This window comes from Petromyzon marinus, chromosome 41, assembly GCF_048934315.1.
Source record: "Petromyzon marinus isolate PM22_M1 ecotype Great Lakes invasive population chromosome 41, UKy_Petmar_22M1.pri1.0, whole genome shotgun sequence".
NCBI classification, from domain to species: domain Eukaryota; kingdom Metazoa; phylum Chordata; class Hyperoartia; order Petromyzontiformes; family Petromyzontidae; genus Petromyzon; species Petromyzon marinus.
The window spans coordinates 6,451,988-6,467,448 of record NC_133707.1 but is presented as its reverse complement, the minus strand read 5'-3'; the positions used below and the strand labels follow the sequence as shown (position 1 = coordinate 6,467,448).

General features: G+C 47.4%; 1 protein-coding gene across 8 annotated transcripts in view; it reads left to right on the top strand.

The window, feature by feature from the left end:
• LOC116951063 (PH and SEC7 domain-containing protein 2-like) overlaps positions 1 to 15,461 on the top strand; it is a 195,378-nt gene that overhangs the window by 164,493 nt on the left and 15,424 nt on the right. For all 8 annotated transcript variants that reach the window (XM_076073282.1, XM_032969429.2, XM_032969426.2 and 5 more), the window contains 3 exons: positions 1,409 to 1,452; positions 7,862 to 8,037; positions 12,183 to 12,253. In XM_076073282.1, coding sequence (XP_075929397.1) covers positions 1,409 to 1,452; positions 7,862 to 8,037; positions 12,183 to 12,253 — 291 coding nt within the window. The remainder of the gene's footprint in view (positions 1 to 1,408; positions 1,453 to 7,861; positions 8,038 to 12,182; positions 12,254 to 15,461) is intronic.

Sequence of the window (15,461 nt, the reverse complement as noted above, 5' to 3'; positions counted from 1 at the left end):
ACAACAACCGTCATTTTACACGAAGTGGCAGTGACGTCACCATGGCGCTTTGTGCCAGCCTTTGTGCACTTTGAGGCCACGTGAAGTGTCAAAGGTTAGCTGACAGGAGGTCACGGGACAGACCCAGGTGCTATTGCATGACTGGCAGATGTACCAACTGCTATCCCCACTGTGCCAGAGTATACACACACACACACACAGGGTGCTGCCATGGTGTCATGGCTCGCACTTTAGATTTGCTTATCCAGAGGTCGCCAGTTCAATTTGCCGGCACAGAGGTAGAAACAATGTTGCAAGTTTTTTTAAATCCCCCTGTCTCTGTCCACCCAGCAGGATTAATGGGTATACCGCAATTAGTCCATCGGCAGGTCCGCGTGCGGTGGGGTGTAGTGTGGGTAATTCCACCTTTTCCAAAACGTCTGGCCAGTGTAAGAAGAGTATATACCTGCTCGAGGGGTTCTTGAAAGCACCCCTCTAGTGGAGGCCCGCCCTACCACCAAGGCCAGCAGTAGTGTGAGCAAGCGGTTGCAGGGCTGCACCTTTACAAAAGCAAATATCCCCCCATATAGCCTTAACAGACTGTTGGGGGAGGTGCTGTTAGCGAGCACCTACAAAGGCCTGAACGGCACGTGACGGGGTGGGTGGCCAGCACCACGCCAGGCCACCTTTGTCTCCCGAGTGCCGATGTTTACACGTCGCACCAGATAGTCATTTGACACTGAGTCAACCTAGGAGAGGCCCAGGACCAGTTCAGATAATCGTCAGTGGTATTGGCCATGAGCAGGAATCGAACTCGGGTTGCCGGGTTCGCTAACCACTACACTACTACTTTACACACACACACACACAGCAAGAGACAATGCGGAAAGGTGAGAGGTTACGTGAGGATGACTCCCCTTGAGTGTGCCCACTTTACCGCCCGCAATTAAATTAATTTTTCCCCCGAGTAAGTTACGGCTCCCGCGGATTTCTGTTGCCGCGTGGTCTTAGCTGCGCTTGAACAGAACACATCTACGCACTTTTGTTCCATTGGTGGGGGGGGGGGGGGCTGGCAGCAGCGTCCAATTAACGTTCCTTTAGATTTATTATTTCTTTGCCTCGTAGTTGCTGGCATTTCTTTGAATTAATGGACTCTTGACTTTTTTTATCCATTCCACACCCCCCACCGCTCCCCCTATTTCATGGCATTGGATTAATGTTGATGTTTAAGGTCATGGTATTTCACGCGCTGCGTTAGAACCACGTAATAAATGGCCACAGTGGAGCTCGAAGACTCGCGCTGAACCTTAGCGCTCGGGCTTGGGAGATTAGCTCTTGGTTTTAATCCCATTTTAGGGCATGTGATGGTGATGATGATGATTTTGTTTTGTTTTGATTGCGTTTTTTCTTCTCCTCGTGTTGTTCACAGGCTCTTTACAATTCCATTAAGAATGAAAAACTGGAATGGGCGATGTAAGTACCGCGTGCTTCTTTTGCGAAATGCTTAAAAAAACACCCGAAAGCGTAAAATTGATTTCCATTTACTGACGATGGAAGGTCGAGTGGGGATGCATTCCTTCTCCCCAGAGCCTCTTATCAGCCAACAGCCTTTGACTGCCAACAGACACTTATGTATTCGCGTTCTAAACTGTTTAAACATTCATGTGACTTTGAAAGGACTCCTATTTTGAGAAGTATTATGGGTCACACTGTCAGCCCGAGAATTTCCACTTCTAAGTTTAAACAAAGCAAAAACACCCATGCAGTGAGCGTTTGATGTCGAGGTTAGCGATCCATTCAAACGGCTTCAGGCGAGGCAGAGTGAGCGGTCACGATGCCACCCAGTACGGATCTCTCGGGGGCCTGGAGTTCGGTGACACGTGGGGCGATCGTCTGACTTGCGTGGTGGCAAGTCAGACGATCGCGATTTGGGCTGCCCCTCACGTTCCACCTGTGGAGCAAGGTGGGCCGCATCTTGAGTGGTGTCGTATTATGCAACTGGCTGACAGAAATCAGGACTTAATTTCTCAGGAAGATTAACAGATTTCCCAGCTTCATATGATGAGGCAGTCCCGAGGAAAGCATGGCAGGTGTGTATGTTGACCTTTTAAGTTTCAGTTTCATTTATTTGGTATAGGGCTGTGAGCCCATTCGGCTCTTGAATTGGGTGCAACCGCAACAAACAAAAAACTAAAACATGAACAAGAAAACATCTTAAAGTGACTATGTGACGTTGCAAACATAAAATCCAAGAAAAGACAGAAAAATATTGCAGAAAAAGCACCGTACACCAACGCTGTGTGCAAAAATCCCAGTGGGATGCAAGTCAAACAACAACAACCACAAGAAAACTTAGATTAAGGCCATCAGTCTAACTCCGTACTACAACAAACAAACGTGGCCAAACCAAAAAAACTTTTCGAAATCCCCAAAATAAAGCTATAAAAGCAATGTAACAGTGATCATATGAACTTTGACCGAATTTTCACAATAAACGACATAAACAACATGTTCCACCAAACCCTGCAGCCATAGCTGGCTGCATGAGTCACTCCACAACAGCAGGAGCATCAGCCGGAGTATCTTCCGTACCATACATAGCCTAACCGTACTATTCGGATGTGCGAAATCCCGTCCCACACGCGTTTGACGCGTGCATTTGAATCCACAATGCACCCTTGGCGTGAGGACACCACCTGCCGTAAAGGTGTGTGCTCGCCGAGGTTACGTCCAGTGCTTGACGTCCGTGTGCGAAGATCCTACAAGCAGGGGCGCGTCGCCCAATGGTCAAACCTGCAGCCGCCCTTTGTCTTCGGGGGACCGTGGTTGCTTAAAGGATCCCGATACACTTCACTGTTAGTAGGCCTTGGGCATTTCAATGCGTGAAATCATTCAAGCAGCCGCAGTAGATTAAGTGTAGCGGATGGAACGATTAATATTTTACAGCAAATGTCCCAACGCCATCTTCTTTCCAAAACAAGATAAAACTACGATCCCGAAAAACAATCGCTTAAAAAAATGAACGTCAGTAATTTAAAAATGGCAGCGAATAAAAAATAGTTTTAAGATGAGGTTCAAAAATTCCAAGGGTGTCCTGAGTATCTGATGGCCTGGGACAAAGAATTCCACAGTCGTGGAGCGGAGGAACTAAATGCTTGATCACCCGTGGAGAGAAGTCTCGTGTCAGGGAATCGGCAAGGGTCCAGAGTCTTGACGACTTAGACGCCTCCATACACTTAAATGTTACATCCTTTCATAGACCTCAATGTTAGACGCTCCCATACACTTCAATGTTAAATGTTCCCATACACTTCAATATTAAATGTTCCCATACACTTCAATGTTAAACGCTCCCATAGTCTGAAATGTTAAATGTTCCCATACACTTCAATGTTAAACGCTCCCATAGTCTGAAATGTTAAATGTTCCCATACACTTCAATGTTAAATGTTCCCATACACTTCAATGTTAAACGCTGCTATACACTTCAGTGTTACACGCTCCAATAGACTTCAATGTTAAACGCTCCCATAGACTTCAATGTTAAACTCTCCCATACACTTCAATGTGAAACGCTCCTATACACTTCAATGTTACACGCTGCCATAGTCTTCAATGTTAAATGTTCCCATACACTTCAATGTTAAACGCTGCCATAGACTTCAATGTCAAATGTTCCCATACACTTCAATGTTAAACGCTCCAATAGACTTCAATGTTAAACGCTCCCATAGACTTCAATGTTAAACGCTCCCATAGACGTCAACGTTAAACGCTCCCATACACTTCAATGTTACACGCTCCCATAGACTTCAATGTTAAACGCTCCCATACACTTCAATGTTAAACGCTCCTATACTCTTCAATGTTGAACGGTGCTATACACTTCAATGTTAAACGCTGCCATAGACTTCAATGTCAAATGTTCCCATACACTTCAATGTTAAACGCTCCTATACACTTCAATGTTAAACGCGCCCATACACTTCAATGTTAAACGCTGCTATACACTTCAATGTTAAACGCTCCCATACACTTCAATGTTAAACGCTGCTATACACTTCAATGTTACACGCTCCAATAGACTTCAATGTTAAACGCTCCCATAGACTTCAATGTTAAACGCTCCCATAGACGCCAACGTTAAACGCTCCCATACACTTCAGTGTTACACGCTCCCATAGACTCCAGTGTTAAACGTTTCCATAGACTTCAACGTTAAACGCTGCCATAGACATTAATGTTTAGTGCGGGTGCAGAACAGAAAAGCCGATCCTTCGGCCAGACCATTCGTGTGGAATCGGGGCTACCTCCTACAGCTTTGAGATACCCCCACAACACACGGGGCAACATTGCGCAGCCTCGAGACGCACACACAACGTGAACAACATGAACGTTGATAGCCTTGCGTAGCAAAAGCTTTGAGATAGACACACATACGCACCACACACACACACAATCGGCACCTCGGGACACTCGTAACAAGATACGTGATCAAATTACACAACGAACTTTGAGACATACAAAACGTGAACCTTGGAATGCCAACACAACCACTGATAAACTTACATATGAAACCTTAAGAAATGCATCACTGATTTTCATGCTTGTATACAACATAAACCTCGAGAGACTACCACAAAAATCAACATTAAGACTTTCGCATAGCACGATGAGAGATGCTCACATACACACAACACAGACCTTGAGGTGCACAACATAAGCCTTCATCTATTCACATTACACAAACCTCGAGACCTTGACACAACAGTAACCCAACCCTGGGTCTCAAGCAACGAGACCAGCGCATGCAACACAACATTCCTCATCTCCAAAGAGTTCCAGAGCACATCACGGTGTCCAATAACCTCTGACCCTATCCTGTAACCGCGTATTCCCATTTGTGCTTTCCACGTCCTCTCTCTGGGTAAGCTGTGTTGAGGTGCACAACATAAGCCTTCATCTATTCACATTACACAAACCTCGAGACCCTGACACAACAGTAACCCAACCCTGGGTCTCAAGCAACGAGACCAGCGCATGCAACACAACATTCCTCATCTCCAAAGAGTTCCAGAGCACATCACGGTGTCCAATAACCTCTGACCCTATCCTGTAACCGCGTATTCCCATTTGTGCTTTCCACGTCCTCTCTCTGGGTAAGCTGTGTTGAGGTGCACAACATAAGCCTTCATCTATTCACATTACACAAACCTCGAGACCCTGACACAACAGTAACCCAACCCTGGGTCTCAAGCAACGAGACCAGCGCATGCAACACAACATTCCTCATCTCCAAAGAGTTCCAGAGCACATCACGGTGTCCAATAACCTCTGACCCTATTCTGTAACCGCGTATTCCCATTTGTGCTTTCCACGTCCTCTCTCTGGGTAAGCTGTGACGCTCCCGTGGTTTCTGTTAGGGGCAATTTTCCCGGTGAGGCATTGCCGATGGGGAGAGGTGGCAGGTGTCCTATGGCCTTTGATGTAGCCATCCCATTCACCGTGACCTTGGCCAAAGATTGCCTGCCATTACTCAGCACTCACATCCACCAAGCTGAACATTATTGGCAAGCTGCTTTCCCAACCTTACGTTATTCCCCCCCCCCCGCCGCCCTCTCCCCCGACTATTGCCGCCCGATTTATTTTTTATATATATACGTGCTCTGGTGCGGAATCAAAGAGAGGTTATATGGAAAGCAGCTTTTTTTGTGCGCCAAAGCAATTTTCTCACTCCGAAATTACTTCTTGTACCTGAGATTGAGGGGAGATGTTTGTGGAGGGGAGATTGTTGTTGTTATTCTGTTTATTTTCAACCAAAAACCCCGGTGCATCTGAACGTACGGACGGTTCTAAAAGCAGTTGTCTTTCGCTCTCGACTTTTCTGGGCCGCGGTGGAAAATGCTCGCAGTAGACTCGCGGTTCATTTATCGCGGCTTTGCAATAAATCTTTGTGGCAAGCAGAGCAGCGTCCTTGACATCTGCATCTTGGGACGGGGATCCGATCGAAGATCCGGCATTTTTCGTCGAACCGCGGCAATGTGTGTGGGGGGGGGGGGGGGCTCGTCGTTGTCCAAATTATTCTCTCTCATCCTCTCCAATATTGTACATTCATTGAAATGTAATTGTATACATCAGGACTGACACGTCGATTGCATCCATCAGCGTAGTTGTGCACAGAGCCCGTCACGTTTATTTCGGATGCTGATGTGCGTGACACGGCGCGAGACATTTTTTGCCCCGAGCGAGCTCTCGGCACCGTCAGGCTGGATCTGCCGCTTGCAATGAGAGGGCAGTCTGGAGACTACCTGTTGTGTGCTCTCATTCGATAGGGGCTTCACATTCCTTTGCGGTGTCCCCCGGGCTAATTTTTTTTTTAAGTGATGGCCTCTGTGCCGTAAGCCTATATCCTACCTTAAATTTATTAAGTTTTGATGACCCCATTTAACATGTGTGGATAATTGTGACTTGAGTGGTTGATGCAGATTACAATGATATTATTAAAGCTGAACATTTTTCAAAAAAGTGGACAATTCAAGTTTTCTTAACGACACAACTGGGAATAAAATTATTTGAATTCTGGCTGACGAAAAAAGATTGTGCGCAAAGGTTGGTCAGTATTCAGTCATGTGGCAGGCTCATCCTGAAGTCATAAATTCTCGTGCTAACCACTTAATGTACATTATCATCAGTGAAGCAATAAGGTTGCCTCCCATGTAGTGGTGATGCTCACGCAAATGGAAGCGTGGCAAGGCCTGCGACCGCTTACTCAAACATGTCAGCGGTTTCCATCTCAAACGATCATGGAGGCTGTGCTCATCTCCTGTTTGCAGCCCTGAGCAAGTGGTGAAAATTCGACATTCCAATGGCGGTGGTGAGTCTGTCCCAACGACAACCGCTGTTGATCTTCCCCCCACAAAGCGGTGCTCGCTTCGTCGATCCCGGAGCGACCATGGGCTGTTCAATTTACAATCAGGATTTGAACTCACGACCTACCAATTGCGAGCCGTTCGCTCTCTGCTCGCTGCTGAGTCACCTTGCCAGAATGTCCCAGGGGTACACAGCGGTCGAAGCAAATGTTTTCCTCGCAATAGCACGACGTTCTTCTGCGTAACATCCGTTTAATGTGAGCGAAAAAAATGTGAATGTGTGCGAGTTAACATTCGTTTTGAGTTGTCATCTTATTGAGTTCAAAGTGTTTGTTTGATATCCCTGTGCAATGGGACTAATATTAATCTGGTGAAAAATTCCATAGGCCAGCTCACGGTCCAAAGAGGCGTTGACGCGCCCCAGCGGCAGCGCTTTCACCTTGTTGCAGATTTTGTGTATTACACATAGCAGCATGACGGACTACTGTCAAACTACTACAGACTGTGTCTGTGAAACATAGCACCTTCGTGATAGCATTGAGCAAAAAAAAAAACGGCGTGAATTACAAATTTGTTACATTTCAGTGGCCCACCAAGCCACAGTAGCTATATTTTAAGCAATTGCCAACAAAAATTTGGTAACTGTACAGTATTTTAATGGTTTGTCCTGTCCATATCCTCTACCTTTCTTTATCAACCTACGACCACTCATGACATCTCCCATTGTCGCCACAACCGTCCACAACACCACACACCATCCCCCCCCCCCCATGTGATCTCAACTTTACCGTCACCCACCATAATCATCGCCATCATCATGACCTCAACTCTCACCACCACCACCATCACCACCACCGTCACTTCCCGCTGTCGCCTCTCAATGTCATCACAACCATCGCCGCCTGCACCATTATCACCACCACCATTATGACTGAAACGTCCATCTCCACCACCACCATCATCACCACCACCACCATCTCCCCTACCACACCACCGACCACCACGCCCCACAGAGACCAAGATGAGCTGCGGAAGTCTGTCCCGGAGCTTCCGGACAGCAAGAACCTTCCGAGCAAGGCGATCACGGGAAGCAACCCCTTCCTGCCGATCATCCACGACCCCAACGCGGCGACGTACAAGCAGGGCGTCCTCGTGCGCAAGATCCACGCTGACGCGGACGGCCGCAGGAGTGAGCGCCTCGCACGATAGCAATAAAAAAAAGACACGGATCCCCCGACGCGTAGCCCGTAAGAGATCGTCGGGGCGAGTGCCGTTCACGAGCGGCACCGATGAAAGCCGGCAGGGCGCACGTGGGGGTGGGCTGGCCATGTTTACACACTGCACCAGGCACTCGCTTAAGGCTGAGTCGACCTAGGGGAGGCCCAGGACCGGTTCAGATAATCGTCACTGGTGTTGACCGTGAGCGGGAATCGAACGCGGGTCGCCGGGTTCGTGGCACAAACCGCTAACCGCTACACTACCACCCCTCACCATTTACGATCATGTTTACATATGTAACACACACACACGCGCACACACATGCGCACACACGCGCACACAGATACACGCACGAGGATTGCCGCAGTAGCGTGATACCGCCAGTTAATATAAACGTGACCAACTGATTGCCTGCTCATATGGGCATCGCAGTGACGTATTCATCTCCTGTTTACAGCACTGAGGCAGTGGTGAAAACTCCGCATTCCTATGAACAATCATTCTTGTCTTCCTCACACATTGGTAATTATTTTATCGACCCCGGAGGAATGATGGGCTGAGTGAACCCACAACTTTGATTTAAACTTGCTACCTTCCAACAACGAGCCATGCCGATATGTGGTACCATGTCAAAACCACAATCATCGTACGGGCCATTTTGCAGTTGTGATTATCATCGCCAGTTACAATTCTTCAATATATTTAATTTGCAGATGTGACCGTGAAACACGCTTGGCGAGATTACCCATGAGCCGCTTCCGTGCCGCCCTGGAAGTTTGTCGCGAAGTGCGATGTTTTTCCGTCAACATTTTGTGCCAGTGCCACTTTTCCTCTCCCACGCTCCCCCCACCGAGTAAGCTGCGAAGAGCGAAGAGGTGATCGTAGCGGGAGCGATGGAGATCGTAGCGGGAGCGATGGCGATCGTAGCGGAGAGACGGCGATCGTAGCGGAGAGACGGCGATCGTAGCGGAGCGACGGCGATCGTAGCGGAGAGAACGGCGATCGTAGCGGAGCGACGGCGATCGTAGCGGAGAGACGGCGATCGTAGCGGAGCGACGGCGATCGTAGCGGAGAGACGGCGATTGTAGCGGAGAGACGGCAATCGTAGCGGAGCGACGGTGATCGTAGCGGAGAGATGTCGATCGTAGCGGAGAGATGGCGATCGTAGTGGAGAGATGTCGATCGTAGCGGAGAGACGGCGATCGTAGCGGAGCGACGGCGATCGTAGAGGAGAGATGTCGATCGTAGAGGAGAGATGTCGATCGTAGCGGGAGCGATGGCGATCGTAGTGGAGAGATGGCGATCGTAGCGGAGAGACGGCGATCGTAGCGGAGCGACGGCGATCGTAGCGGAGCGACGGCGATCGTGGGAGGAGATTGCTTCTAAATGTTACACCTCGAGAAGTTGGCGGCAATTGCTACAGAGGGGGGGAGGGAGGCTCGAGGGGAGTCCAAACAATACAAAGCCCCTAATGAGACAAAATGACGGGACCGTGCATGCGCACTGGGAGGTAGAGCCGTGAAAACAGAACCTCTGAAAGCTGCGAGTCACAAACACTTCTGCTTTCCGTTGCGCGGCAGCTCGGCGAGCAATCACGGCTGCCGTTCGCTCGCGTCCGCGTAGCTGCAGGGCGTGGGTTTTTTTCCAGTGTTTTTCTATATTTCGTAGCATTAAATCCCCACGAGATTTCAGAAGAGTACGCGGTTGAGATAATGATGCCGTGATACGAGAGAAATGTAAATAAAAACCTCGGCGAGACGAGAGGATAAGAGATGCAGGCCAGATGGAGATGAGTGAGATGATTTTGGCTTGTTAATTCACTTGTTGCGTTTTATTAAGATTGAGATTTGATCTGACATTTGACATGTCCCACAGTATTTTTTTCTCACGAATTTGGCAGGGTTTGGGGCCTTAAGCTGCTTGGTGCGCTTTTGCCTCTCGCTGCCTCCCACTGCTGGGGAGGGGAGGGGCAATGCTCCATTGGAAATATATCACCGGGAAGCAATGAGCGCACTTCACGATGCATCTCTTCTCCAATTTACAGTTACCCCCAACCACGTTAAGCCTCGGTGCCTGTGCTATTTAGCCAGGTGAAGCAGCAGCAGCAGCAGCGGGACTTGACGTAGTTTCAGCAGCCATTCTGTATCGCGGCAAAGCACTTTGAAGCAAATTGGATTGCTTCTGTTGTTAAGATTTTAACTACGAAAAGCTTTCAACAAATTATCATGCGTGCACACGACCGCTTGGAGAGTCTGTTTGTTTTTTCGATTTCCGTGCCTAATGACCCTCGGCAATGGCCCTGATTATGCGGTGGAGTTGATGCCCATGCCAATTTCACCGTCAGGAAATGGTAGCTATCATTTACATACGTATATTATACGTTTGTTGAGCTTCTTTCGCACCATACGCAGCCAACCGGATTTTTCCAGTTATTATTATTATTGGCTTTCAATGTTTATCAATCTCTTTTAAGCTCCATCAGCGGTTTTATTGAGCGTGGAGAGATGGAAAAATAATATATGCGTCTGGGAGCAGATGCGGCTGATTAATTATCGTAACTGTCTCTAAAGTTGAGGGTAATAGAGTACCCTATCTACAAATTAGCTAACGTTGATCAATATTAGCCAGAATTGCCCCATTTACACTCAGCTAGCCAGGATGAATTATGACCATACGCTCTCCCCACTGTTATTTATGACACACGCAACGTGGGCTGCCCCAAGTCAGGGTGGCTCTGCCATAGGCCATTCCATCTTGCTGCCAATGCTGTAACTGACCTTGTTTTCTGTAGTCTAGTTGCTTTTTACTGGCTTTGCGCAGCAATGGCATTTCCGCCGAACTTAAAATATTGTCGGCTCGAGCCCTTCCCCCCCCCCCCCCCGCTTCCCCCCTAGTTGTCAGCGTAATATGTACAGCTATTCCAATAATGTTTCCTTAGGCCGGTGTTCCTAAGTGACAAGAAACACCGTGAGCATTTTCGACAGTCGTATCGCTTACGGTTGAAATTTCCGAGTACAAGTGGACTCCATGTTGGTCGTCTCTGTATCGTCCTGCCATCGGCCGCACCGTCAGAGTATAACCCACTCTTGTAAGATCTCAGAAGTCAAAGCAGGTTGGAGCCTGGTTAGTACTTGGATGGGATACAGCCTAGGAATATTTCGGCTTTGCGTAGGCTTTGCCTCCTAAGTGTCTAAGCAGAAGGGAGTGCACTGATGGCTTTTTGAATCTATTCGTGTGGAGCCTTGAGTGCTACTTCAAATTCATGGGGTTTCTCCCGTTATTCCTCCCGCATGCGGAACATCGTGAATGTTATTCTTCTTTCAGTATATAATAGTCAAGTTATTTACCCCAGAGACTCAGATTATATTTCAAGAGGGCCCTTCTGAGGTTGGGTATATTTGCCCAAATTCTGTTCATTATTGGCTCAATGTGGGAGGAAATCGGATTGCCCGGAAAAAATCCCCATACATATGAGGGGATGTCGTTTAACTCCTCCATCTCCTTGCCTCCTTGTAGTCCCATGCCTTACAACGCCTGGCAAGCCCGGATGATCATTCATCTGCCGATCAGGTTCAAACTTGCTTCGCCTTCGAGTTCGGATGATAACGAGCACATTCAAAGGCAATTAGCCAAGCATCCCAAATGTAGGAACCTGCTCAAAAAGTCCTGTTACTCGCTGAGATTTTACTGGAGAAATGACGGACACTTTAATTATTGCTCTTTGGTTCTTCCGGTAAAGTCACGTAGGTATAAATCACGACGTTTCTATTGCAACAAGAAATCATCATCAGGTGGGAAATCCACAGCAAGAAAAAAATGTTTTGCTGATTATTATTGTTGTTGCTGCAGTACAATGTCGCATATCCGACTGAGATATAGGCAGACATGTGAAAAGGTTGGATGTGAATATATATATAACATATGGGTGTGTTACTGCACTGGATGTGGGTGGTTAATTCGTCAGGGCGGATAGTCGACGCTGTGTGTTGCCAGATTCTGCTGGGGCATCACCCAATGGAGGAGATACAGGGGAGAACGTTTTTCTTCGGGGCTTCTCTACCGGCGAAGGCCGTGCCTCTCTCCTGACGTTTGTGTTGCGTGTGTGTGCCGTTCCAGCGCCGCTTGGCAAGCGAGGGTGGAAATCTTTCCACGCAGTGCTCAAGGGGATGATCCTCTATTTGCAGAAGGTTCGTGACATCGCTCGCACAGTCACCACCATCGCCACCTAATTCCACACGTAGGCTTTTCGCGACCAGCATAACGATTCGCAGTTCATTTCTCTTGAGGTATATCACGTAGGTATTATGTCATTCGGAGCCATAATCCTCTCCCAGCACCCGCCAAAGCCCAACAGATCTTGTGGGAAACCGTGCCGATTGATTTTTGTTTTTCAGCAAACCGTTCACTTTGAAAAGCGAGCAACGTATTGTACGACGTTTTTTCTGGAAATGAAATCCATCATCATCAGGTATTGTTAGTAAAAGCTCACATCTCTTATGAAATGTGCTTCTCGACATAGATGCTTAACCCTTACCCAGTTGGAATAAAAACTAAAGTAAAATCACTTTGTCGGGACGTCTTCAGTTCAGAAGACTTACCGAGGCTCCCACAAGGCCATGCGGGAGGGCGTGTGGCACAGTTTGGCGCCAGCTATCATAGAGTGGCGGTCGTGTCGCTACGGTTCTCTGCAGTGAGTACAATGTCTTTTTAAAAACAGCTGCGCTACGCCTCTCTAAATAAAATGTACGCAAACCACTCACGCGTTCCGGGATTCAGCGGTGAACGGGACCCCCATTCTGCTACTTGGAGACGTCTCAGAAACGAGAAAGGGTTAATTAGGTGCTACAACATCATCGGAACAGCCATGCAGCCGATTACAAATCATAATCGCGACCGTGGCAGTCACTTCCTGCCACCACGTCCACCATCGTCGTCGCTAAGGCTCGGCTTCTATCGGGCGATGTGATTAATTATCACGATCGAGGGAATCAATTCTTATTTTCTAAACCACGGCGAACGTTGCGGCGTCTAGAGGCTGGACAGTTCACAGATGAGACAAATGTGGATTCTCACGCGCGCAATTCTCGATCCACGCATCTTGCACTTAAGAATCAATGTCAATCAATGCATCATCATTACGCTCCTGGTTATCACGATCATCATCAATACGAGGTGGCTAATAGCAGTGCAGGAAGTACGTTGCTGGCTCCTTTAATCCGTGGGTTCGTCTATCATTGTCTCTCTCACACACGCAAACATTCATCCGAAATTGAGCAAACTTCCCATAGTTCAACCCGCCTGAAAATAGTTGTGGTGCTCGACCCTGTGGATACCCTTCATGGGTAGCTCAAACACATAACTCCAGTTGTTAGGGGTGTGATGATATACCCTGCAATTCCATGAATCGTCAAGATTTAGGGTTTATGATTCTTTTTTTTTACATCGTGGTGGATGTAGCGGCCTCTAGTGGCTGGAGTGGTTACATGAACCTCGTCACGTAAATTGTACGCGAGTTAAAAACCATCGATTCGACGCATGCGTCGTGAGTTTAAGAATTGATGCATCGTTTCTCCGTTAAATTATCATCATCGCCACCATTGTGTTTTATTTTACAACATGAAGACGTCTGTCCATACTGTGACCAGCATCAACAGCAACTCTGCGTCATAAATAATGTATGACCAACTACGGTAATCCGCTTATCAACGTCATTGTTATTATGGCCACATCAGCCGTGACAGGTCACATGATTGGTGTGCTTGGCAGCATTCCAACAAGGCTCATGCCCGAAGCTATAATTTGGTTGATTGTCGCCTGAGTGTGTATTAACCCTGTGGTTGTGCTCATACAAACAAACAAAAACACAGCATGAATCCAAGTGCCGCTGCTAAACCATCGCCTTCAAACAAAAAGGGAAAAAATGGGGTCATACGTTTTCTGTAATTGCGCGAACAAAGCACGGTAATAACAAAGCACGGTCCTGCATTGGGATGTTTGGCTGGTTCTCGTTTTAAACGAGTGCCTTGCATGTGAGAGGAAACTGGAGAACACTCAACCATTCGAGGAGATAACACCGAACAGGTCAGCACAGATGGGTTCGTGAACTAAATTGCTGTCGAACAGCCTTCGTGTAGCACCATGGAGTTCCACAGATCTCTGCGTGACCCACCAACTCTTACCGCCAAAGTCCCGGGTCGCAGCTGCTACCTGGTGTTAGAGCGTGTAACGTGATACAGCGGAGAGTTCTCCCGTCGAGCACAGTGAACGCGTGACATCTACACAATGCGCTAAAATAAATAAACTGCTTTAAACCATCTATTTACTGATTCTAAACAACTACTTAAACAAGCTGTAATAATAAGGTAGGATAACGTTTCAGTGACTCACCAGTAAATGATGAGGCTGGTAAAAAAATATATTTAAAACTATTTTTAATATTGGCTGCCTTTGTTCGTTGCCTGTGTGCCAGTTAGTGCAACACAGATATTACAACGAACAAGCAGTCGGTCTGTCCCACTCAAATACCCCCAGCCGCATAGAAGTCCGTGGTACATTGTTACGGCTGTGGAAAATTATCTGGCGTGTCTCGCACAGATCCAGGTGTAGGCCATCCTCCCCACACTAAAAACCATCGGAGCGTATCACTCGAAAGATGAAGATGTTGAAGTGCCACAGTTGACAGCTATCCGTATATAGACAGTACCCATATATATAATGCCCTTTCTACCAGGCATGGTGGTACGTGCCTGTTAATATCAACCGCTTTGATGGTGGGTTGTTTGTTGGATGAAGCAAAGATGGAGTCACGGTATGCATAGGAATACCCGCTCGCTGGACAATCAATAACATGAGGACAAAAGTCCATCTCTTTGTATGTAAAAAAATCTTTTAGTCTCATCAGCCTGCATGCCTTCCGATGGAATTAAAAAAGTGTATGCAAAGAGATGGATCATGGGACCTTCCTTGCCACGTATCAGAATATAAGAATAGGTTTCACCCTTTCTGCCAATAAAATAGTTGTTTGGATGTTAAAACACCAAACAGAAACCTTTTTCAAGGAATCAGACGTAACATCGTAACACCTGTTTTTTTATTGCCAGAAATTGTAAAACGTATTCTCATATACAAAGCGAAGGCATGTGTTCTGTTTTATATGTTACCCATGATTCCCTGCAAGGACGTAATACGTATTTACATTTTTTTCTGTGCAGGAAGTAGGTTTCTTTATCAGGAACATCAGGACATTTTACTCACCAGTGGGGGGACCATTCCATCGATCTACTCATTTGGGGAGGAAACCACATAAATTGGCATCGACAATTTCCCTCAGTCTGTGGTCTGTCAGTAGGTGGAGGGGGCGTGTGTGTGGGCGGGGGGGGGGGGGATACTCGCAAT